The sequence below is a fragment of the Sus scrofa genome, chromosome 1 (assembly GCF_054392235.1).
Source record: "Sus scrofa isolate SSC_HxYL_T2T_F1_AM1 chromosome 1, Sscrofa_HxYL_maternal_Yorkshire_Landrace_v2.0, whole genome shotgun sequence".
Classification (NCBI taxonomy): domain Eukaryota; kingdom Metazoa; phylum Chordata; class Mammalia; order Artiodactyla; family Suidae; genus Sus; species Sus scrofa.
Genome location: NC_139383.1, coordinates 103,941,298 through 103,966,565, shown reverse-complemented (window position 1 = coordinate 103,966,565; position 25,268 = coordinate 103,941,298). Strand labels below are relative to the sequence as shown.

General features: G+C 40.2%; 1 protein-coding gene across 5 annotated transcripts in view; it reads right to left on the bottom strand.

Annotated features, from left to right (window-relative positions):
* Positions 1 to 1,534: 1,534 nt before the first annotated feature.
* SETBP1 (SET binding protein 1) overlaps positions 1,535 to 25,268 on the bottom strand; it is a 370,608-nt gene continuing 346,874 nt past the window's right edge. For all 5 annotated transcript variants that reach the window (XM_021092436.2, XM_021092441.2, XM_084964821.1 and 2 more), the window contains one exon: positions 1,535 to 6,931. In XM_021092436.2, coding sequence (XP_020948095.1) covers positions 6,285 to 6,931 — 647 coding nt within the window. In that variant the 3' untranslated portion in view covers positions 1,535 to 6,284. The remainder of the gene's footprint in view (positions 6,932 to 25,268) is intronic.

Sequence of the window (25,268 nt, the reverse complement as noted above, 5' to 3'; positions counted from 1 at the left end):
GACTGGAACATCGGGAAACAATTTGGAAGAAGCTGGAGCCAGGCATTCTAATTGTCCCTGCTTTCTTTCCCTTCCAGGTTAGAGAATAATTCGTAGGTCTGGAATTAAGGTTCTGCTGTGCTGGTGGAAAGGAGTCTTAAAAATCCATAAAATAGAACTGCAGAGAACCTTAAAAAAAAAATTCCTTTCACCCATCTATTTGTAGACCAAGATTTGTACCGGCTACACGTATGAACACATCTGACTGTCCTGACAACCTCTGTCAGCATATTGCTATGCTGCGGACTGATTGAAAACCCTAAAAGTTGAGCCAATCAATTTCCTGGCAACAGCTTTTTCCCTACATGAGAGCTGGTGGGAAGAGATTAGGGGTACTCCAGTAAGTCCTTCCAAATTTCAGAAATATCAACAGTCTAATGAGGCTGAGTTAGAAAAAGCACTATATAATGCTTTAAATTTTCCTGGTTCAGTGCAAGATAGCAGAGGAGAGGGGATAAGGAGCAAATTCTACTTCCTTAGAGGTTGATGACTGAATTCTGAATCTCAGGAGACCACCTAAAGCATGAGGACTCCAACCTTCCCGGAGGCCACCCTAGTAATCCACCAGATTTTATGATCCCACTGTGGGTGCTATGACACATATTAAAGTCATAGTAAAGGTCACATGGGTCAGGTTGATTGTTAGGGTCATGGAGCTGTATCTATTTCCCACTTATTGGCTTTTTGAAGCATGCACCAGGAGATAAGAAGGAGGTTAAAAAATACATAGCTGTATGTATGTTTACATTTTCTTAAAGTAGAATGTACAAATCACACTTTTTAAAAGGGCTTTGAAAACCTATCTCTGAATATAAACCAAAAATTAGAGCAGAAAGAGTAGGACAAGAAGGTGCCAGCTCAGGGGCTCCGCCCTTCTTCTGAGACCCCATAACTTTGTTTTTTACCACTTTCCACATTCTGCTTAAAACTGCTGTTCATCATCCACAGGAGGCCTTGTAAGTTCTTTCACAGCAGGGGTCGTGTATTCCTGGACACTGCCCTCAGGGTCTTGCTCAGGCTGTAGGCTTTGGATAGGTGATCATAACTGTCTGCTGTGGATTAAACAGCCTTTCTTATCCCTGCAGTCAAACCTTAAGTCCACCCGGGGACCCATCCTTCTGCAATTTAACATCATGGATATTTAGTAAGAAGGCTTAAGCCCCTATCCATAATGTTCTCTAAAATCTGAGAACAGGATGGGTCTCCAACATCTTATAGTACATTTTGATTGCTTTTAGCAGAGGTCTGACTGGTTCTTTGAATCAGCCTTGGCTTTATGTCCTGGTGTAATATATTCTGAAGAGTAACTCAGTAAATCAGACTCAAATCTTGCCCATAATGTACTTCTCAGAATCATACAAAAGGCAGAAATTTGGTGAGAATTTTCTCAATGATTCTCTATCCAGTTGGTGTGAGCAAAGACCCTCAAATGTTATTAAACTCCTTAGTGATGTGAACCAGATGGAAAATAAAACAAAAGAATCCACAACTCATGTTAGACTGAATTGAATGTCTTTAATTTCACACAATGAATAACATATGAATAGGATTAACTTTTTTTTTTTAATAGTTAAGTGCTCTATACTGTGCTAACCTGATCTGGTAGCGAAAAAGACTGAGCTTTCTTTTAGAAAAAATGTTTAAAACCCAACATCTAAGACCATGGAGGAGCATGACAGTAAAGCATGCCAGATGTATCTACGCCTCAAATAACAGCAAGTCCATGTTCATTTTAAATGTACAAAAATGCTTTATGAATAAAAACTGTTACAAAAAGAACATTTCAAACAATGTACAATTTTTCTCGCCTCTATATTCAATAAAATACAAATACATTTTTTGTTCTAAAATATGTTTACATACAATCAAAGTAGAACATGCAAATTACACTTTAAAAAAGGCTTTTAAAAACCACTTATGAATACAAACTAAAAATTAGCCAGCACGACTTGTAAGACAATCTTGTGCCCCATTTTTTCTTTTGAAATATATATATACATATTTAACACATCATGTGCATTTATTATTATTTAAGAAATAGACTTTTTTAAAAAAGGAAGAAAAAGAAAGATGCCAACCTAAGTTGGAACTGCCCTGCTGTGTTGACCAGCGGCAGCTCTTTTCAATTTTCCCCCCTTTAGTGTTTATTATACCTGGGCAAGTGGGCAAGAGAGATCCAGGAAGTTTCTTCCTTGGTTGATATGTGCTTCTAAGACTGTTCCCCATGTGACCGAGTCCAACAAGGGAGGCAGACTCATTAGTGGGACAAACGCTCCAAGAAACTAGAGGCAGGGGGTGCCTGGTATTGTGGAAAGAAACTTTAAAAAACACCAAGAAAATGCTACGGTATATTACAGTTTGAGTTTCTAGGCACTGTGATGACATTATCTGTAAGCTCTGGCATTTGGACCATTGTGATACTATAGGGCAGTGTTGAGTATAATGTCTATATTTATCTACTGTCACATAATGAGAAGGACTGAAAATCCTGCAATGTAACACTTAAATGGCTTTTGAGGCATTTCGGCTTCTGCCACCCCCCTCCCCCACCCTCCATGCTACAGTTGGTGTTTAAAGGCTTTGGAAATATATGTGTAGACTTTAGACAGTTCCCAGGTAAATCTTCCTAGTGGTAGGGAAAAAAAAAATATTCTCCAAAAGCTCATTATCTGAATATTGTTGGGTAATATGCTGTAGGAGTGGGATTTTCTACTTAAGTCCTAAAACCAAATCCTTTATGATCTCCATGTAGTACATCACCTTATACTATAATTCTGTCACCACTTGCTTATCATATTTATAGACCCAGCAATGCCCAGCACACAAACTCCAACTGCCATCGAACATGGCTTCTCATTCTGGACAGCAGCCAAGTTAACATGCTAATCCTGTCAGCCCTTAGTCACCTACTCAGGGGCTGTCAGTGGCTGTGGAGTCCCAGGCCAGCCAAATGATGAGCCAGCCCTGACAAGCTCTCCTTTCCTCTGACCTATCTTCCTTGGGTTGTAAGCCAGAGCCATGCTGTTAGAGAAAGTTAAACTCTGCTCCCCTCATTTGAGATGAGAGGGTGAAAAGCAAGTGGCTCTCCAGCAACTCAGGAAGGTGGACCAGAGACCCATCATCATTTTCAAGGTAGTTTTTATGTCATCTTCATCCTTTGCTCCCCCTTAATCAGACTTCCTATAAGCGGGTTCATGCCTGCTTGCTGAAGATAAGTATTCTAGAAAAAAAGAAAAAAGAAAACCAAGGAATTTCTTTTATTAGGAAGTTCTTTTGGAGCTGTTTATGGAATCTTGTGCATCCCAAATGACATTTTCTCTAAATAGAAATGTAACCACAAAAGGCAGTGTTGGGTTCCAGGAGATGTGGAATTAGACTGACCCAATCTGAGTCTGGACAGGAGAAGGGAGGCAAAGGGGGTAGTTACGAAATGAGGAAATGGTCACAGCAATGAGTTAGGTTAATGGAAAGCAAAAGCAAAAAGCAAAAAGAGTCATGTGATACTGAGGGAGGAGCTTGATGGGGAAGAGGGGAAGCTGTGCAGGTGACTGGACTTGCTTCCACCTCTAAAAAGCTGGTCAGTCTGTTTCAGTTTTGCCCCTCTGCAGCTTTCCAATCTATGGAGTCATAAACGTAGAAGTTTAGCATTTGACTCAAGTGACAACTGTAAGACTGAATTTATGTATAAGGTGCAACTCTGCTGTGTCTCTCCTGGAACACCTTTCATTGGTTTGGAAATCCTAATGTATCCTAGAGTTAATTTGAAATTTCTCACCTACTAGAGGTTATTGCCCATTAAGCTTTAGGTCCTTCTTTAAAAAGCTTAGAGAGTGCCAGCTCATTCCCCTCTGGGGTAAGGTTTAGTCTGCTCACAGACTTGGTTGGGGAAACAGGACCGCACTGGAAGGAAGGGCAAAAGAAAGAATGAAATAAATTACTTTCAAAATCCAGCAAGAGGGAAACCTCTTTATGGCTTAACTGGAATGAAAATGGTTGCTCTTTCCTAGCAATGGTGGGGTGAGTGGGGCTAATTTGAATCTTCCTCTTGAGTGACTTTGGAGCCACTCAGACATGGCTTGGGAATGACAAATTGAAAGAGGTTAGTTTGATTTTGCAGTTCAAATTGTGTGAAATGCCAAAGGTCAACCTAGGTCACAAACTGAGTATCTATGATATAAGCTTTAAAGAACTGGAGAATGTATTCCTTTAAACTTATAGCTGGGATTAAAAGTGACTGACCTCCCGTGGCAGTACATGATGTGAAGTCCGTGGTGACAGTGCAGAACAGGATGATTCTGGGTGATTTCAAAAAACTGTTGGTGCCATGATAGAACCATGATGTTTGCAAGCATATTAACTTGGGATTTTAAAATATACCCCCATAGATAACCAATAACCTTATTCTCCTATGTTCCCAACAAAAATCCTTCTCTTTCTAAGGAAATCATGTTGTGTTCTGAAGAGATAATATAATTTCCAGCTGTTCCCATCTTCCTGTAAAGAAATTTAATTTGGAGGTAAACCAGATATTCTAACTCCCATTAGAAAATTTAATTTAATTGTCTCTTAGTGTCTCTCTTTTTATAATCTACCATACCAGGTATTTGATGTCTTAGGGAAGGTAAGGGGAGGAGTGAAGAAGGAAATTGAAAATATTTATTTGAAATTTCCACATCTGACTTTTAGGAAACATCTATGGCAATGGAATAACTTCATATTCATTTTGAGTTTAAACATGTTTTACTTGGGCTGTGGAGATGAATAATAGAGACGGAATATCTGTCCACGCTAAACCAATGGCTAGAGTACAACATGGATGAGAAATGTACAGTTGAAATTGACCATTTAAAAGACGATTTGTCACACACAGTTTGCATCCATGCAGACTGATAGGTTTATAATTACATTATGTACAAAATGTTTCAGTTTATTAAGGCAACCACAACTTGGATACTTTGTCCAAGGTGGCATGATAGGATTGGAGTGGTGACACCCTTTGAGCTTTTTCTTTTTCTTTTTCTTTTCCAGATAAGAACACTTACTCACATTTGCTTTTATGAGGAGAGATAATAGACTTTTACTGTCCTTTTGTTTCCTTTTGTCCATTGACCTTTGATAGTTATTTGTATGCCAAAAAAAAAAAAAAAAAAAAAAAGTCACATACCAAGGCATTGCTAGACACTTGTCTTTCTGGTTGGCCTGGGGTTTCAATTTTTTGGTGATTAGTTAGTTATTCCATTTGCTATGGGGCATTAACACCATTTTATTCTGCCTATTCTTTGCTAATATGTTTGAAGTATAAAAATAACCTGGTTGACACACCCTGGGTCAACATATCTTCGCCTGCTCTAAATCACTTATTTTTAAAAGGCTCTATCATTACTAAGTATTTGTTTCACTATGACTGGGATTCAAAGCCAAGTTCCTTGCGACAGCATGCTAAGGGTGAACATTACGACACCGGTCAGGTTTACATTATTTAGGTGTGTACCAAGGAAAAGGCAACAAGTAAGTTAATGAAAAGGAATATGGAAATACAATGGGCAAAGAAAAAGCAGGACCAGATGATACTAAACATCAGTGTATGTGTCATAAAGGAGATGCACAGAAAGATATGGATGCATGGCTAAGGTTGCCTATCACTAGAATTCCACCTTCTGATGACGTGAGTCCATCTGAGAAACTGTATCGCTAACGGAAAGATTCAGGTCAAGTGAAGATGACGTTGATGCCTCAAAGCCCAGCTGAGCTCGAAAACCCAAAAGAATTAAAGACCAGTTAAATGGAGGTGGATTACAACAAAGCCAGTTGAGCAATTTGCAGCTTTTCTCCCCTTGGAATGTTTCCTAATTGAGGGTGTTTCCCTTTCAATTTTCCTGGCCAGTAAATGCGAAATCAAGGGCGCACCTTGGATGCTGGAGGTCTGGTGTCTGTCAGAGAGCACCACCCTCTATCTCCTCCCTGATAGGTCTTGTGCTGCCTGTCAAGGATCTAGCCATACTGAAGTGCCGCTCGGCTGGGAACTGCTGTGAAGCACAGACACACTTCTTTTGAAGACATCCCCCCGCTTTGCTTTCCCAAGAGCTCCTGAAGGCTCAACCCCGTCATCCGGCCCTATTCTGCCTGCCCAGCTTCTGGAGAGAAGGGCATGGTGTCCCTGCAGAGGGGATTCCGCCCCAGCCCCGGCTCACTGCTCCTCCAACACGCTGCCCCCCAAGCCCCAGGTTCAGACGCCCAGACCCACCCTAGGGAAGGACATCGCTCTCACTGCCTCGCGATTTCCTCTGCCTTTTGGCTTTCACCTCCTCTTCTGGGGGAAGGGGCTGCGGCGGCGGCGGCGGTGGCGGCGGCGGTGGCGGCGGCTGCTGCTGCGGCGACTGGGCCGGAGGCTGAGGTTTGTGTTTCCTCTTCCCGCCTCCTCTGGGGGTCTTGGGCAGAGGGGGCGGGGGCGGTGGGGGCGGGGGCGGCGGTGGGAGGGGCGGGGGCGGGGGCGGAGGCAGGGGTGGTGCCTCCCGGGCCATGTGGATGACCGCCTCGATGGTTGCCATGATGGTGTCTTGGCTGGCGGCCGGCTCCAGAACGAGCGGGCTCAGGCTTGGCTTCTGACCCCTTTTGCTGGGGAGGTCAATGCACTTTTCCAGCACAGGCATTTGGTCTCTGGAGTCCTCATCGAACTGCGTGGGCTGCTTCCGGGGACGTCCTCTCCTCTTCTTGACGAAGTTGTTGCCTGTCTTTGATTGTCTCTGCAGCCGCTTGGCCTTCAGGATCTTGTTCACGTGGTCTAGGTTCTTCTTGGTGGACAGAATCTTGGTGTAGTTGCACATCTTCCGCACCTCGCACTGGATGGCCTCGATCTCCCGCCGCTTGAATCGCTTCTTCAGGGAGGAACTGGCTGCGGGAAGGGAAGAGAGAAGAAACTGACCACACGATGCAGACTGCCTTAAACCCAGGCTTTCAGTAAGAACTGGCATTATGTTTAGCTATGAAGATTATGTAAAGTTAATGCTATACAAAGGACTCAGTAACCACTATTCCTTTTTTCTTTATTAAAATCAAAAATAATAAAAAATGAATATTGGTTGAATATCACATGTACAAAGCATTCGATTTGCATTATTTCACTCCTCATAATAGTCCCATTAAATTCCATAAAAAATGTTTCCATTTTTTATTTTGGAAACTGAGGCTCTCACTTGCAGCCAGGTACCATGGGAGTCAATGTTAGAATCACAGTATAAAGTCTCCATTACCTTTTCCTATTACAGCTTTTATTTTTTATTCAGCCTTTCAACATTTGACCTAATTCAATTTAGCATTAGGCTATACTTTCTCCTTCCGCAGAAGATCCTGAATGGCTAAAACAACAAGCGGCCCTTTGGATTAAGCCATCTGGATCATTAACGTGTATAGCCAACCTCAAAAAGGCCATGCCTTGACCTGATCTAGAATATGTAACTGAACCTACTGTCTTCCTAATCCTCCTCCACTGACAGAGGGAGGGTTCTTTCCAGGGACACTCTATTTGGGATGACACCATCTCTTGAATTTTTCCCCCAATGGTCTGAACTTGTCAAGTTGCCTGATGATGTCCAATAGACCAGGTCCTTCTTAACTAGTTCATCTTCTGGAAACCTCAAGGGAAATATCAGCCAGGCACTTCTGAATCAGTTACACCTCTGCTACCAGGCTGTTGTTGGCAAAGGGCTCTTTCCATGTCCTGGTAGCCAGATGCTCTTCAATTTTATGAGCCCAACTTCTAGTCACAGGAAGTCCTGTACTGCCGCCACTATATAGCTCTCAGAACCGCTTCATTTTTGAAGTTCAGACACCATTAAGTGTGAATGGCTTCAAGGCAGCAGACCTTTCCTCTTTTAGATTGTTCTTTCTCCTTGTGTTCACTAGAGGCACATGTACATACATGTGCACACACACACACACACACTGCCACCCCATCTTCACACTGGCTCTTCCCTTGGGCCACCTATCAGCTTAAGAAGTGTGTCCTTAGTTCTTGGCTGCTGTGATTTATTCTAAAGGCTCATCCCCTGAGAAACTCATGTAGATGCCATCAACCCTCTGAAACATCATGAGCCTAAAAGCAAATGTGTTTCATTTTAGTATCATGGCTTGTTGTGCCATCCAACATTTTTCAACTAGTAGTGGAGAAGTGGAATAAATATCTTAAGGAGATGAGGAAAAAATGCTAAAACATGGACATGGCTGTCACTCCTGGGCACTCCCTCTTGGTTCTTTCCCTGCTTTTCCCCACTTCTCTCTCATGCTGTGCCTGACACAGATCTCCCGGAGGGTTTTATTTGAAGTTGTTTATGCCATGAGCTTCATGGAGTGGGACGCTCTGAGTTCCACAGGACAGGTGAAAATGGCACTCCTGTTGGCAAAGGTCATTGTAAGACTTACTAAGCAATGAATAGCTACTGCACAATCTTTAAAATAAGTTATGAAGATCCAAATAGAACAAAGCCAGAGTGAGCCTCTGACTATAAACATAAGACGTTTGTGGTTAGTGTTGAAAAAGGAAAAGCTTGCTCAGTTGTAAGTGTTTAGATGCAGAGACCAACGTCTGCTAGGCTTCGTGTCCATCCCAGGGCAGAGCATGGTGCCTCAGGCATGGAAGGAGTCTACACACTGTTTCTTGACTGATGAATCACACCTATCACTGCTGTCTTACAGTCATATTCTTCTCTAAATGAGTTTTCCTTTGGATTTTTAAATTGACTATTGCAAATATAGTGACACTAAGAGTTAGCAAGCCACTGTTCACTTTTTCAGAGCCAAGGCATTTACTTTGTCCACACAGTTCATGAGCAAATGAAAAAGAGTTAGAAATACTTCACAAAACTTTTGGCAATATTCCAAATAGCAGTTTCACTTGCAGTTTACCGTCTCTTTAGTTTATATCATCCAGAGAGAAGATAATGCTATGTGACACATAATACAGTATGCAGGTACAAAGTAAATAATTTGGGGCAATTAGTTGGCAATGTTTGGCTGAATAAACTTGACTGGAATTCTCTATGAGCTGGAGGTCACTTGGGGCAAATACAGACAATGGATATTTCCTCTCAGTATTTTTTTTAGCATGAAATGCAAAAACAAACAAACAAAATGAACCTAGTAGATAATCCCATATTTAATCATTTGTTATATGCTACACATTTATCAAACCCTTGCATTGAAAAATGATTATGAAATAAAAATTTATTATAAATAGTATAAATCTACCAAGCAATACTAAAAAATATCATAACGGAGTTCCCGTAGTGGCACAGTGGTTAATGACTTCAACTAGGAACCATGAGGTTGGGGGTTCGATCCCTGGCTTCACTTAGTGGGTTAAGGATCTGGCGTTGCTATGAGCTGTGGTGTAGGTCGCAGGCGCGGCTCGGATCCCATGTTGCTGTGGCTCTGGCATAGGCTGGCGTCTACAGCTCCGATTGGCCCCCCAGCCTGGGAGCCTCCATATGCTGTGGGAAGCGGCCCTAGAAAAGGCAAAAAGACAAAAAATAAATAAATAAATAAAAATATTGTAACAATGACTTTGTACCCACCATTCACATTTAGTAAACAATACCTTTTTGCCATACATTTTTTTAAGCAAGAAAACATTATAGAGATGGTCAAGTCAGCATTCCCATGTCAATTCCACTTTCTTCCCTTTTCCTGCTTGAATCTGTACTGTTAACTGCATATATGTGAACCCATACTGGTAAAAATTAAAAGTCTGCAACTACCTAATATTTGTAATTCTATAAGGAAGTAGGAACACTTGCACCCTGTTGGTAGGAGAGCAAATCGGCACAATTATTTTGGAGAGTGACTGGGCAATAACTACTAGAACTGAAGATGGCCAATGCCCCAGAGGTCCTATGGCGGGTGGCCTCCTTTGCTCCTGTGTCACAGGAGACCAAAGATGTTTCTAGAAGCTCAATATATATTACAGAAGACTATATGTTATTTAAAAAGATAACAAATCAACTGTGAGATATGCAAACAGTGGGAAATTACACACCTATTAAAAGGAATAGGAGTTCTCTGGTTAGGAATAGGATCCTCAGGTTAAGGATATGGCATTGTCACTGCAGTGCCTCTGGTAATTGCTGTGGTGCAGGTTTGATCCCTGGCTCCAGGGAATTTATACATGCTATAGGTATGCACCCCCCAAATAATAATAATAACAAAAGTGTTTGTAAGCATACAATTTAGGTAAATTTAAAAAGACACAAATTCCTTGAATTTTTATTTCATTTTTAATGTCCAGGCATGAAGATTTAAAGTGACTTCAGTGCAGGAGAGGAACTGTGAGCCAAAGCCTGGATGGATGAGATTTCACCATCTCTTCCTTCAAAGCTACCTCATGGGACTTTATTAAACCTTTAGAGTAGCACTATCCAAATGAAATTTCTGCAGTCATAGAAATGATCTGTTATCTCTTCTGTCCCCTACACTACCCACATGTGGTTAGCTGAGCACTTGACATGTGGCAAGTGTGACTGAGGAAGTAAATTTAAATTTAGTTTAATTTAAAGTTAAATAGCTACACGTGGTTAGTGGCTACCATATTGGGAAGCTCAGATCTAGACCTAACTACCATGAAATACAGAAGACACACAGGGAGCCATTCAGTAAAGCACAGGCTGTGAGAAGCTCCAGGCAGACAGCCTGGTACCTTCGACAAGTAAGTTGTGGGTTTGGTGGGGGTGGTGGTGGAACTGTAAATTAAAAGAGAGAAGAGATAAAATGATCATATTTGGATGCCAATTTAAACAAACTGTTAAAATAAATTCTATAAATTCATGGAAATTTAAATAATGTCTGGGCATTTCATGATATTGTATATTATTGCTAACTTTCTTAGGTGTGATAATTACATTGTGATCATTTTTTAAAGTACCTGTATTTTAGAAATACATAGTAAATTATTCACAGATAAAATCGTATGATATCATCTTGGATTGGCTTCAAAATAATATGGAAAGGACGAGGGAAGTGGAAGTATTGGTGAAACAAGATTGTGAGTTGATGTTGTTGAAGCTGAGTGATGGGTATACAGAGGTTTATTATACTATTTCTGTCCACTGCTAGTTCTGTAATACATGGTTAAAGAATATAAATGATTGGTGGCAATGAAACATCTTTCTTAGAATCTTAGGACTTGGGGGTGCTCTGGTTTTCACACTCTTGGGCTCTATTTCACCACAATAATTTTAGAAGGATAAGAAATGTCTTCTGTAAAGGGCATGCTCCATCTGCCTAGAAAACTCCTGCTGGTAGCTACCCTCTGGCTGAATGGGATGGGAGAATGAACAGTGCTCCAGGTTTTATGCTGTGACCAACTGCATAAACACATGTCATGGTTCAATCTCTGTTGATGGCCTCAGGTGTTAAGACTTAATATCCCTCTTTTTTTTTTCACATTATAACTTGGGGGAGGGGTTTCGCCACCACTGAACATCTGAATTTTATTTTGGCCCATATTTATTATCCAAACATTCAATGTAGGCTTATTATCCCATGTGTGAAGAGCACCAGAGTGCAGGGTGGTAGGAAGCACTCTGGACAGGGGTAGCTGGAAAGCAAGTTGAACTAGGATGAATCTTAGCCCCTCTGAGTCTCTTTTTCTTCATTTATTACATTAAACAGTTAGACTCTATGCTCCTAATGCTCCCTTCTGTATTTAAAGATTGCTATAATTCTTTCTTATGCTCATTATCAACTGCCTTACCAAATATGAGGTGGCTTTCTACCATGTTTGTTTCATCTAATAATTTTGAAATTCTAGTGTGGAGGAGAGGAGGGCTTTGGACTTGGCAGGGTTTGATATTCACAAATCTTTCTCCTCATTGCTTATGATTTCACTGTCCCCCTAAATGTTAACAGATTTTTCTCTCTTCAAATTGTTTCATTATTAGACAGTAATTTCTGGGCTCTTGCAGCAAGATTGATTCCATATTTGCTCTCCTTCCTATAATAGTCCTATATCTTGCCTGTTCTTTGTTAGTCTTAAAGAATAATTACAAGTGGCCAAGGCAAAATATGAATTCATTTCTCTGTAACTCTGCAATGCAAATCATCTTGTAGACTTTTCTCTGTTCCATTTGCCTTGCAAATGGTTGAGTTGGTTTGGGTCCAGATCTCGATTTTCTATCTCTTTGCTCCCATTATCAGATGATTGGCTCATCAGCATTTGTTGATTTTTCTACAACTTTTTATGGTAATCAAAGACTGGACTTAGCACTGCTTTTTGCACACTGACTTTACAGATGTAGTGCAAGCACTGTGAGCAAGGTAGGGGCTAATGAGGCTTGGTTGTATAGATGCTTGCCAAGAAACAGGGGCTACTAGTTTGGAGACTGAACTTTGCTCATGAACTTTGCAAAACATCTCAGTTTTAGAAACTTTTGGATGGGTCAGAAAGGGAGGCAAATTTATCTTTACAGGAATTAGAATTTTTCTTGCTTTTTGAATATCCTTTTGGGAAAATGGAGAAATGTTGGGGACAGCTGAACTGCCTGGAGTAGAGTGGCCTTCCAGGGTGGACAGGGCTGGAGTAGCCTGTCAAGGCACAGAGCTGCAGTGTCATTTGCTTTGTACGCTGATCCACAATAGAAGATTCTACAAAGGCAAAGGCCATGTCTCCCTCCATGCTCCCAGGGTTATTCACACAGCAGTACACGATCTGGTATATAGCGCAGGGGCTGCAAACACAAGCTCAAGGGAATTCAGTGTTTAATGTTCCCTAATATAAATTGCGTATTTTTTTTTTTTTTTGTACTTTTGTACTTAACTCAGTAATGATCTCTTGTTTCCCTAATGCTGCTTTTTATTTTCTAATGGAATATGTGAAGCAACTTGCCTTGGCATGCAAACTTTCTTCCTTCGTCCTTAGAATTTCAATTAACCTTCTGTGTCCTGGTCTTAAAAGCTCCTTTGAAAAGGAAGGCGTGTTGCCTTGGCCAGTGAGTCCCCTTCAGGCAGGGCACACCAGTCACTGCCATCATCAACACAAGTGCTATCTACCACTACTTCTCAATTTGAAAGCCCTAACTTAGGATGAAGGGTTCACAGATGTGGGAGATCTGTCACTATATAAAGGTGCTTCCATTCTTTTTATTTTTTTAATTGTCTTTTTAGGGCCACACCCATGGCATATGGAGTTTCCCAGGCTAGGGGTCAAATCGGAGCTGTAGCCACCGGCCTACACCACAGCCACAGCAACTTAGGCAGGATTTGAGCCCGGTCTGGAACCACAGCTCATGGCAACACTGGATCCTTAACTCACTGAGCAAGGCCAGGGATCGAACCTGTGTCTTCATGGATGCTAGTCAGATTCGTTTCTGCTGAGTCATGACGGGAACTCCAAGGTGCTTCCATTCTATCCTTAAAGTCATCTTAATATTTTACATCTTAATATTAATATTACATATTAAGTACATCTTAACACAGTTTGAGGTTTCTTGAAAAATGTGACTAGTTTGTTTGAAGCATAGTAACTGCTTGACAATTAAATGATAGCTTCCTCATAGGCGTTTATTGTGGAAAAACATTCTGTTTCAGCTGCAGTGAACCCTGGTCCTGTTTCAGGCTTAGGAAACCTGGGTCCTTGTTTTGGTTCTATTTCACATTTCTCCATGGGAAAAAGTAAGTGAAGATGGGAGGTGAGATGGGCAGTTTGATGGAGAGTCTGAGTGGTGGGTGTGCGCCTGCATGCTTACATGTGGGAGCCCCTCTCTGCCTCTCCAGATCTGACCCAGTGCTAAATTGGAAGCCTCTTAAATGGGGTGCATGTTCTTTCCCCAAGGAGGAAGCAAGACTATCTATTGGGCTGTCCGAAAAACATATTCATATTTTTCATTTATATTATTCATATCTTATCTGAAAAATAAGAATTAAGTTAAGCATTCTAATGCTTAATATATGGAGCAATAGTGGGTGATGTCTTTATTTGGGCTGCACATCAGATGATGTGTCAGCTGTCACAACTGGGTCTGAGGCTCTGGGGAAGAGAAGAGACCACAGGCATTCGAGGGGCCGTCAGGCATCCGGTTGGTTGACTCCCTTAAGGTGTTAGTAGGTCCTGCCCCTTATGTGATACAGTAGGTCAGCCCTAATGGTGAAGTTTAGAAAATTAAGATTTTTAAAACATTAAAAAAAAATACTTTAACCAAAAAACACTTCATAACGTGATCAGGAATATCCATAAAATATGCTATACACCACACAGAGTTTTATTGGTTACCTTGAAGCAAACTGCATAAAAGAGTTGCTATTTTCAAAGATGAATTTGGCAATTTTCTTGTACATTGAGAGAAGGATTCTAAATGTTTTCACCTTCTCAGTGCTGTCAGTGGGCTGTCAGTACTGTTACCTAGCAGTTGTTAAAAAGCAAAAACCAAAACAAACAAGCGAAAACAACCCTTAATGTCCCCTAGGGCAAAATACGCAAGAAAGTAACTGCTTTTAGAATTAAACTCAGAGTTCTCTTGTGGCCCAAAGGTTTAAGGATTCAGTGATTGTTACTGTAGCAGCTCAGATCACTGCTGTGGTGCAGGCTGATTTCAAACTTTTTGCATGCGGTCAAAAAAGAAAATAATTAAACTCACACTGTGGAGACAGCACTTTTTTTGAAATTGATTGGAAATGTTCCAATTGACAGTTTTGTTGCTGAAAATTATATATAATAATTTATAACTTCCCTTAAATACACAAATCAAAAAATTTTGTAAACTGAGTTAACTTCTAAGAGTTTCAGAGATTTGAATTCACTGGAAAATGCAATGCCTTTTGATATGCAAGGCCATCTGCCTGTTAATAAAGAGAGTTGGTCAGTCAACTTTCAACAAAAAAAAACCTTTGCTTAAATGATGGATAGGACTGAAAAGAATAGTATTATGATTTAAGCAAAACGATTACTATCTCCTCTTGGATCTATGTTTATGTAAAAAATCCTTTTAACCTATAATATCTATTAGTAAGTATTGAAACAAACTGCATTTGGAATCAGACTTTCAAATTGCTTAATCCCAAGTGTAAAAACAACAACATGATTTTCAAAAAGACGTACTCAAACTATTAAAACTAGTGTAAAATACTGATGACAGTGAAAATATTTCTGTTTCTTTGATAATACAGTTAAATTAAATTTAAACTTATTTTAAGAATATTAAAATGAGACTAGTAATATTGCTTCAGATTTATCTCAACCTTTTAAAGTTTACATTTTAAAAGATGAGTGCCCATATTCTAAATATGTATTTACATGTAAATATTCAAAATTATGTTATTGCTATCATCTCATGGTCCAAACTGCTTTAAAGTGTTCCTTTCTGTCTCTAGACTCTTAAAGACTTCATTCACTAAAACCTAGGGGAATTTAACTTTCTATGAGTACATGGCCTAGCATTAAAGCTTCTTGAAGACAGCACGTGTTCTTCTTTGTATCCCTCATAACAAAGAGCACAGTTACTTTCCCATAATAGATGCTTGAGCAATATTTCCTGCTAGACTGTTTTGAGATTGTAAACTCGTAGAAACCAAATCCAAATAGCAATAATCTTCACATTCCCTAGAGCACCTTTTAATTAAACTGCATACAAACCCAAGGCAGTCAAAAGAGTGTCCCATCCACGAAGAGATTCTGGAATAGGATTGGATGCTGACCTCCTTTATATGTTAAGGCAGTTCTGAGGTCCTGGTCCCTAGGTTTTCAGAATCTTTGACTTTTCTGACCACCAGGTAATAATGCCAGTCATTTCATGAACTCCAGGTTTTGGAGAAGCCACCTGTGGCTTTGGATAGATAAAGGCAGTGGTAACTTGTTTCCGGAAAGAGACTGAGCTGAATAAGACTGCTGCCAGGTTGCTCAGGGAAGTTCTAAGCAAGGGAGCCAGGACTTGGGCAGGCCTGAGAAAGTTGGGTAAAGGGAGAGAGCTCAGAAATCAGAGAATTAGCAACAGGAGCAACTATATATAGCTGTCTCCAAGGTGCATTAGTAGGAATGGCCCAGGCTGATTCTACAGAAGAGTCTGAGAGTTTTTCTGGGGGTGATACTTATTAAGGTCAGAGCGGCTTGGCTAGGAGTGAATTGCAAGTGGTGGTTCTCAGAAACAGAATACTAGAGCCATTTAGCCCTGCTCTGTTTCAATCAACTTTGGCTTTTGTATGTTGCATGTGGCTCAAGCCCCAGCAGACTGACTAGACAACGTGAGAGGCTGGATAGAAATGCAGTTAATGCCAAAAAGTTTGACGCTACATCTGTTGAGTCTCACAGCATGCCAGGTGGTCACATGGCGGGGGTGGTTGCACCCTCTCAAAGGGCTCTTTATATTTCTTTTTTTTTTTCCCTCTCAAATGTGGCATAGCTGTATCTTTAACCATAAATATCATCCCTTATATAATACTCCAGCTATTGTAGATGCATGTTCAAACTTGATTGTGAGAGATTTTCTTTCCCTCTTCTAAATCTTGGGGGGGGGGGAGAAAAAAAAAAAAACAAGGAAGAACAAAGAACAATGTAACAAACATGATCTTATGAAAAACTTTGCATTTTCTACTGTTTAGGCTCAGATGAAATAAATCCTAATTGCCATGCTAGAACTTCAGGAATTACATCAAATTGTTGGTATCCATGTTTTGTTTTCTTCCTAGTCTTAGTAACTGCATTGGTTTACTTAAAACTCAGACTTGTGTTTACAATATGATAGAAAAGATGTTGACCAGGACATTAGGAAAAAGTTCTTATCTCTAAAATCACTCCTCAGTTCTGTACCCTCAGACAAATCTCTCAATTTCTTGGTGGGATCCTTACTTCAGAATAAATACGACTCCATAAAAGTAGTTCTACATCTCCAAGTCTTCTCTGTTCTAGATTAGACATCCTCAATTCCTTCATCTGTGTTTCATATGAGACCATATTTCATTTTGATTACCCTCCTCTAGAGATTTAATCATCTGACAAATCTCATCTTATATTTTGGTACCCAGAATTAAGCTAATTTTCTGAGTATGACATGATAAATGCACACTTCTATTAATGAGAGCTACATAAACACAAACAAAAAATTCTTGCAATTCTCTTTCTTTTATGCAGCAACATCACACTATTGGATCATATTAAATGGAAGCTGAATTAACTTTCTTAAATACTTTCATACAAACTGCCTCCAAACTTGATCATTGCTATATGGAATTCACTTTCGAACTTAAACGCAAGCCTTCTATTTAAATCTGCAAAATTAATTAATTAATTGATTAATTTTTGTTTTAGCTCAGTGTTTTAGTCTATTGTAAAAGTCTGAATTTTTAATTTTGTTTTTTTAAGAGAGTGCCCAGGTTTGTAAGGTTTCCTGAGAATCTGAATACCCTCATGTCAACTTTCCCTTTAACTCCTTCTGGGCATGATTCATGTGACTCAAATGTATTCTATTGTTTTTCTATTTATTGAAGTTTTCCAAGAAAAAATATCAATTGAAGCAATAAAGTATCCCTGAATTCTTCGTAAAACAAGCAAGCAATTTATACCCATTGCTTTAGACTTTCACATATTTTTGTGTCTGGTTAGTAGATGATGGATGTACCAAAGAAACTATAACTTTGCATAGCCTACAGGTGTATGCCCAATTCTATTACTTCTGTCAGAATGGATATTGCATCTGATGTTGAAGTGGGGAAAGGAAAGTCTTATATTTTTCTTTTATCCAGAGGCAATTTCCTGCCTTGTGGGGGGGAAAAAAAAAGACAAAACCAAAACAAAACAATACCAGGTGTGGTTCTAGTGCTTTCCAATTTCTGCTGGAATGCAGTTAAATTAGAGTCCTTTTCCTAAAAGCCATGAAGGATGAAGGACTCTCGTTTCAACATTAATCTTTCTGGTCTCTTGTACATTGCTTGTATCTCTCTGATAGCACTCCACCTGGTCTTTCCTGTATTTTTTCTTTTATTTATTTTTTTCCCACACCCACTGCTTGTGGAAATTCCTGGGCCAGGTATTGAATCTGAGCCACAGCTGTGACCTACACACAGCAGATGTTGTGTCCCACTTGGCCATGGGGTGATTCTCAAAGTGGGTGTGAGGAAAGGTTTACTCAGAGTTAAAGGCACCTAAGCTAATCTTGAAGAACATCATGAATTTAATGCTGGATCTGTGCCATAGCAGTGACAATACCAGATCCTCAACCTGCTGAGTCACCATGTTCTATCTGAAGATTATGGGATTAATCTGCACTTTTTTCTTAAATTATGTTTTCCTAAGGGACAAGGACCATATTTTAGCCATTCTTATTTATTCTTAGAAAAGTATGGATTGAGCCCACTTTGTGCCAGGCACTGTTCTAGGCCCTCAGTTCCGATGCCCTCCTCTTGAGAATTGGCAGAGCTCAGCTGACTTACTTGAAATGAAATCTATATAAATTAATCTAAGCCAATACTAACCATGTCTTTTGTACAATCTGTGTGGAAAATAGAAAAGGATTTATTGAAGGGGATCCAAATCACTGTAAATTAAACTAGATCCTCTCATATTTCAGCTGTTCCCTACACTCTTCAGAGTACCATTAACTGGAGTACCTAACCTATGACCAAAAGCACTGAAGTACTATAAAATATAGACAGAAATCCAAACCATTCCATTGGAGAAATGAAGCGTCAATGACAAAAACAAGTTTGGAACTTATTAAGTGCCATTAAGAAAACCAGCTTGAACATTTAAAGTCACAGTTGATTAAAACTATGGGTCCCTTGGAAAAGGGAGACACATGCATATTATATATTATGTCACATTAGAAAGGAGAGAGACAGAGGGGGGTGGGGGGATGAATGGTCTTTTCATTGTGGAACATTTGGGTCAGAGTCATGATGTTTATGGTGGGGGATTGGTCAAATGCTGTCTTGGCAAATTATCTACACCTTCAGGGTCTGAACACTATACCAGCAGTAGGTTGGGGATTTTTCATTGTTATAGATTTACTTTTTCTTTTCTTTTTTTCACATATAAGCTTGGACCGACTCAAGGCAGCAAACACTTCTTCCTCAATTTAAGATTTGACAATTTAACAGGAAAAAGCTCATTCATCATCTTTCCCTTTTAGAGACCATAAATTATTGGCTCATATACCATGTGGCTTGGATTCTAGGAAAAGTTAGTGTAAACAAACCCAAGTTACAATGCGTGGAGTAAGAGAGTGAGTCATAAACAAAACACAGACATATGCTCTCATATAAATAAGGGCCTGGATCATCAGCTTCCCAAAGTCTGCTTCCCATTAATTACACAACAAAATGAACTTTCCATATGTAAAGCCCAAATCACTTAACTCAGGCAACTTGAATGAGACAAAGACCAGGATTGTACCTAAAAGGCACTGTCAAAAAACGGGATTTCAAAATAAAGAAAGTCCTCTCAAAATATCTTCAGGTATTCAGAGGGCAAGAAAATCCCTTGGAGGAGTATTTCTGAGCATTGTAACTATTCCCAGCAACCCAGGAACACTGCTTGAGGCTAGTCTGATCCCCTGCTGGATTTAAAGGTACTATCAGGCTTCCTCTCTTTGTTCTGGGCTCTGTCATCTTTATGGGGCAAGCCCTGGGTCCAGGCCACACAGGGTGTTCACAGACACTGCTGGAATCACTGAACAGTTGAAATCCCCTCCATCAGTACCTTCCCCTCGGTCCTTTGAAACTGTCCATTAGTAGCGCAGATTCACGTTTCCTTATTGTTGTGTGAAGGCTATCTGGTCTCTCTTAGTTCAAAGAGGTTTTAAGGGAACACAGAACAATTCCTGGGAGAGAGGATTCTTCAACAGGTGAGAGATTTTGAGAGAGATGGTGAGCAGCTATATTCTCCCCTCATGTCTCTTGCAAAAGCAGGCCTCATAAAACAAACTAGCAGAGTTACTTACAAAGGACATTAAAATAACAGATGTCACATTTTAGGAGTCTTAGGTGGGGGAGAGGGGAGAAAAAGGACTTTTATTTGTTTCTGTTGGGGGAAAGGTGTAAGTGATTTGGAGTCATTCATTCACTCTATTTTTGTGTCATACCATAGACCACACAAGGTTAGTGGAAGCCATCATCTCTGCTCTTATATGACACCATAGAAAAGGGGGAGAAACACATTTTTGGAGAATCTACCATGCATTCTGCAGTGTTTCACATACTTCTTCATTTAATTGTAATAGCAACCAAATGATGACACTACTATCTCTGCTATACAGATATGAAAACTGAGAGGTTAAATAATTGTCCCAAAGGCATACATTTTAAGAGTCATGGACTCAAAGATTCAAACAAGAGTTGCCCTATTTCAAAGAAAATATCATACCTTATTTCCTTAAGAAAGCAAATAAGAAAGACAAGGAACTGGACAAGGAGTGAGAAAATCTGGGTTTCCCTGTTCATTTTCTTTTCTTCTCTTTCTTTTTTCTTTCTTTCTTCCTTGCTTCCTTCCTTCCTTTCTTCCTCCCTTCCTTTCTCTCTCTCTCTCTCTCTCTTTCTTCCTTCTTCCTTCTGGCTGCAGGCATAGCATGAGGAAGTTCTTGGGCCAGGGATGGAACTTAGGCCACAGCAGTGACAACACCAGGTCTTTAACCCTCTGTGCCACCAGGGAACTCCCCTGTTGATTTTCTACTAATGACTGCCTCAGAGCACAGAATTTCTCTCAAGTTCACAATTTCAAAGTTCTGTAGTTAAATAACACAAGGTATTGCTACAGGTCATCTATGCTGCTTTTGTGAGATTAGGCCTTCTTGCATGTTGTTTTGATCCTGCCACTTTCTCCAGGAAATGCCTTTAATGGTTGGCTATGGGGAGCCAGACAGCCAATATAATGAGTGAGGTTGGCCAGGATTATGAAGGAAAGTGCAGGGAATATGGGAAGACATGGGAAACTAAAGTGAATATAGCTCATCCAATGGAGCAAATGTTTTTCTGTATCAGTCAATTGCTGCCAGGTAGGAATTAACTGCCTAGAGTTATCAGATAATCTGTTTCAGACAGCCAGAGAACTCAATTTTTATGTAAATTTTCTGATGGTCACAACATGCAAATTAATTTTTAAAAAGCAGACTCACAGACTTCAAAACAAACTTATAATTTCCAAAGGGGAAAGTTGTAGGGGAGGGGTGGATTGGGAGTTTGTGACTGGCACATGCACTCTATTGTATATGGCACAGGTGGTCAATGGAAACCTTCTGTATAGCACAAGGAACTCAATATTCTGTGATGACGCATATGGGAAAAGAATTTGAAAAAGAATGGATATATGTTTACGTATGACTGAATCACTTTGTTGTACAGCAGAAATTATCACAACATTGTAAATCAACTATATTTCAATGAAACTTTAAAAATGAAAAAATATATAAACCTGTATAGGCCAATCAAAATACAACTGCAGGCAGCTATTGGCTCATGGCTTTATTTTTGCTGTCATGCCCTTCAGAAGGGTCATCTTGACTCATTTAGAGTTTCAGCTGCTCTAGGTTCTAACCCCAAACCTCTCTTCTAGCCTTACCAGTCATTATTTCCACACATACTCCTGTCTTAGCGATGTTGTAAACCTGTCCCTCCTGATTCTGTCTATTTAACTTGATCCACCCTTAGAAGGCCATCCAAACCCTTCTCTTCCCAGATCATCTCAGTGTCCTCTGAACTCCCTTAGTGCCATTCCATTGCAAATTCCTGACTTATTGGTTGCTAGATGATAGCTCTGTTTAGGATCTGAGATTGTTATTCGCACTATTTCAGTTTTAAATATGATTTGGTCACCTCATGTTGCAGAGTCAGGCCTTCTCAAATGGTGTCAAAGTTCCCCTAGGGCAAGGGCTCATCTTTACATGTATGTATCACTGTGGCAGCTGCTTCAAAAATATTTGACAATTTGTAACAAAGCCTTATAGATGTTCCAATAAGATGAGTTCAATATTAAACTCTATAGGTAAGAGGGCTTTGACAGTGCCCTGAGATAAAGATATTTGGAGGAGGTAGTGAGGAGAAAATTTCCAGAGATAGTTAATGAGTGTTATCTGAGGCATAATAGGACTAAATTATGACTTAACATGATTAAATCATGGCATGACATGACTTCATTTTTGACATAAGAGGGGTTATAAAATGGTGATATGTTGTTTGAATAGGTGATTGGCATTTTAATCTACTGTTTCATCTTTCTCACCACTGCCTAAGAAGTAGGAATTATTTTTCCCAGTTCACTGATGAGGAAACTGAGACTTAGAAGTCTCATTTAGAATGTATGTATTGCATATACTGTAGGCCATAAATAGCACTGGTCCTTCAATTCCAAACCCAGTTTCCATTTTACATCCACGTGGTGGTCAGAAAGAGTCCAGGTTTCTTAACTGCTAGCAGGTAATATTTGTAATGCAGTTCACTTCTCTGGGCTCAATTTCCTCATCTGCAACATGAAGGGCTTTGCAGAGATTCCTTCTAATGTAGTTTTGTCTAGTCCCAGCTTACACAGCAGGAGAAGGAGGTCCCCTGGGAGGTGCTCTGGGATTACTTCGGTGACTCTCAAAGGTAGAGTGGAGAGGGCTGCAGGTGGCTTATATCTGTGTCTGTCTGTCTCTTTCTCTTTGTCACACCTATTTTCTCTAAACCTCTTTCTCCAGTCTCTTAGACTGACTGCAGCCTGCCTGGACCACTAAAGATCATTCTTAACGGCAGTCATTACACAGTTCTTCCATGATGCCTGAGGCCATTTCTGCAGCAATAAGCAAGCAAGACCTTGTCCCCCTTCTCCACAGCTGGGCTCAGTATGCCAACGTCACTGGAACCAAGAAGTTTTTCAAAAACTCTCCATTAATTACAGGAAAGCTAAGGTACTGTCCCTCCTTCTCATTAACACAATTGCTTTCAGTTGCCACTAAATTATCTTACCACCATTAAACCAACAACTTAATTAGACTTCTGGAAATGGAAAGGGCCAACGAATAGGGTAGACACACCACTTTCATCTCAAAAGTGATCATAAAATATTTGTGCCCATCCTTTCTCAGCCACATCAAATCTGCACTGGAAGAGTATCCTTTCATTCTCTCCTATTTATAAAGAGGAGCTTGAATATTTGATAGAAAATGAGTATCTTAATAGAAATCGCTTCACGTATGGGAGGTTTTCTTTCCCGCCTTTCCGAGCGTGGAGTCCTCATTACAATAATCGCACCTGACTCCTCCTGTGTGTGATGCCTCGCAGCCAAGCCTCCCACTGGGCTTCAATGGAGGTGTGAATGATATGATCACTGGGAAGAAGATAAAATGTATTATTATCATTACTCTATTTTTAAGAGGGTCTGACTGTGGCAAGAGGTGGCTGGGAGTATAATCTGCACAAAGCATTCAGGGAAGATAAATTGAGTTAAACTTCTCACAGACATAGCACTTTAGAACCTGTCATTAAACCTTCTGTCTTTCCTAAAATCTCAGCTCCAGAGAGAGAAAATTAGTTAAATTCAGTCCAGATGTATTTACTGAGTATCTACTACACACTGAGCACTGCATGAGGTTCTTGACACCCAAATATGATTATATGTTGCTTAATAGTAGTGTTCTTGGATTTTGTTTCTCTTGTTCTCATCCCACTTAATCCAAGGTTCTGGGAATTCATGGGGTACTCAATAGGCCATGAATGGGACAAATCCTGAATAGGAAATGGTTACTGTCCTTAGGAAGTCAATACTCAGGCCACAATTCAAGACCCATATACATAAAATAATTAAGTTACAGACTAAGCCAATTCAATCTCCAGCTTTCCATTGAGAGGCTCAACCTGAAAAACCCCTCTGAGTGAAGGGAGACACTTACGTGTTCCTCCTTTCCTAAATAAAGACATACACATGCATTGCCATCTAGGCTGATTCTTTCACTTGAAAATAATCTTCCCTGAAGGAAAATCCTGGTGGATTAGCTAGGGACTGGCCTGCCATTACCAAACGAAAGTTTCTGGAGGCCCAAGAAGTCCCTCTCAGGTTCTTCCTCTGCTGAGTAGTCTCAGGATGGTTTGCTGTTTCTAGGACTGATGTGCAAGATAACTGCAAATCATAACCTCTTAACCAGAATAAAGAGAATGCCAGAGTAAGTGTTTTTTATGCACCAGAAAGTTTTGTGCAGGGAACAGTAGTTGTTCAATGCATTTTGACCAATATTTAATGAATAGCTATTATTTGCTCTTCATAGGTATCAGGTATCAGGATTTCAAAGTTCAATAAGGCCTGACAACAGGGGAGTGGACAGTGCAGTGAGGGACACAGACACCATGTTAAATGTAGGGATCAGAGTTCCCATCATGGCTCAGCAGTTAACGAATCCATCTAGGAACCATGAGGTTGTGGGTTCAATCCCTGGCCTCGCTGAGTGGGTTAAGGATCCGGTGTTGCAGTGAACTGTGGTGTAAGTTGCAGACTCGGCTTGGATCTGGCTTAGGCTGGCAGCTGTAGCTCCAATTAAACCCTAGCCTGGGAACCTCCCTATGCCATGGGAGTGGCCCTAGAAAAGATAAAAAGCTAAAAAAAAAAAATTAAAAAATAAAAAAATAAAAATAAATGTAGGGATTGATGATCAATGTGCTTGTGGAGAGTCATGGGGCACAGCAGATCAATTGGCCATGGAGTGATTCTCAAAGTGGGTGTAAGGGAAGCCTTCCTAGAGTCTTAAAGAATAATCATGAATTTAATATCCAAATGGCTTGAGGAGTGGGTGAGGGAGACAGTAATATTCCAGGGTGAAAACAGGTGAGAACAATGACAATAATTACAATAATAGTAGCAGCCACAATGGCACACATTGGCTGAACTCTTCTATGCATCAAGCACTGCTAAGATTTTCATAACTATGACCTCATGTATTCCTCACCACAATCCTCTACACTTGGAGGTAGGCTTTCCCATTTCACAGATGGGAACACTGAGATCCAATGCAGGTGATCAGAAGTAAGAACACAAGTGGTCCACTGGAATGTTGTATACCCCATGTGCGATGGAAAGAAAAATGAGCCACCACCTAGAAACAAGGCAAATGGAAGGGTGCATGCCTTTCCAGAGTCTCAGAGTGTCATTTTACAGGTTTGTCCAAGAATTACTAATTAGCTAAGGAAATGTACCCTTATTAGAGTCACCATCCAATACTGACTAAAGGCCCAGATTCTACCAGGTAACCTGTGGATTTTTGCCCAGAAAATATGCAAATGATTTCTTTCAGTAGAAA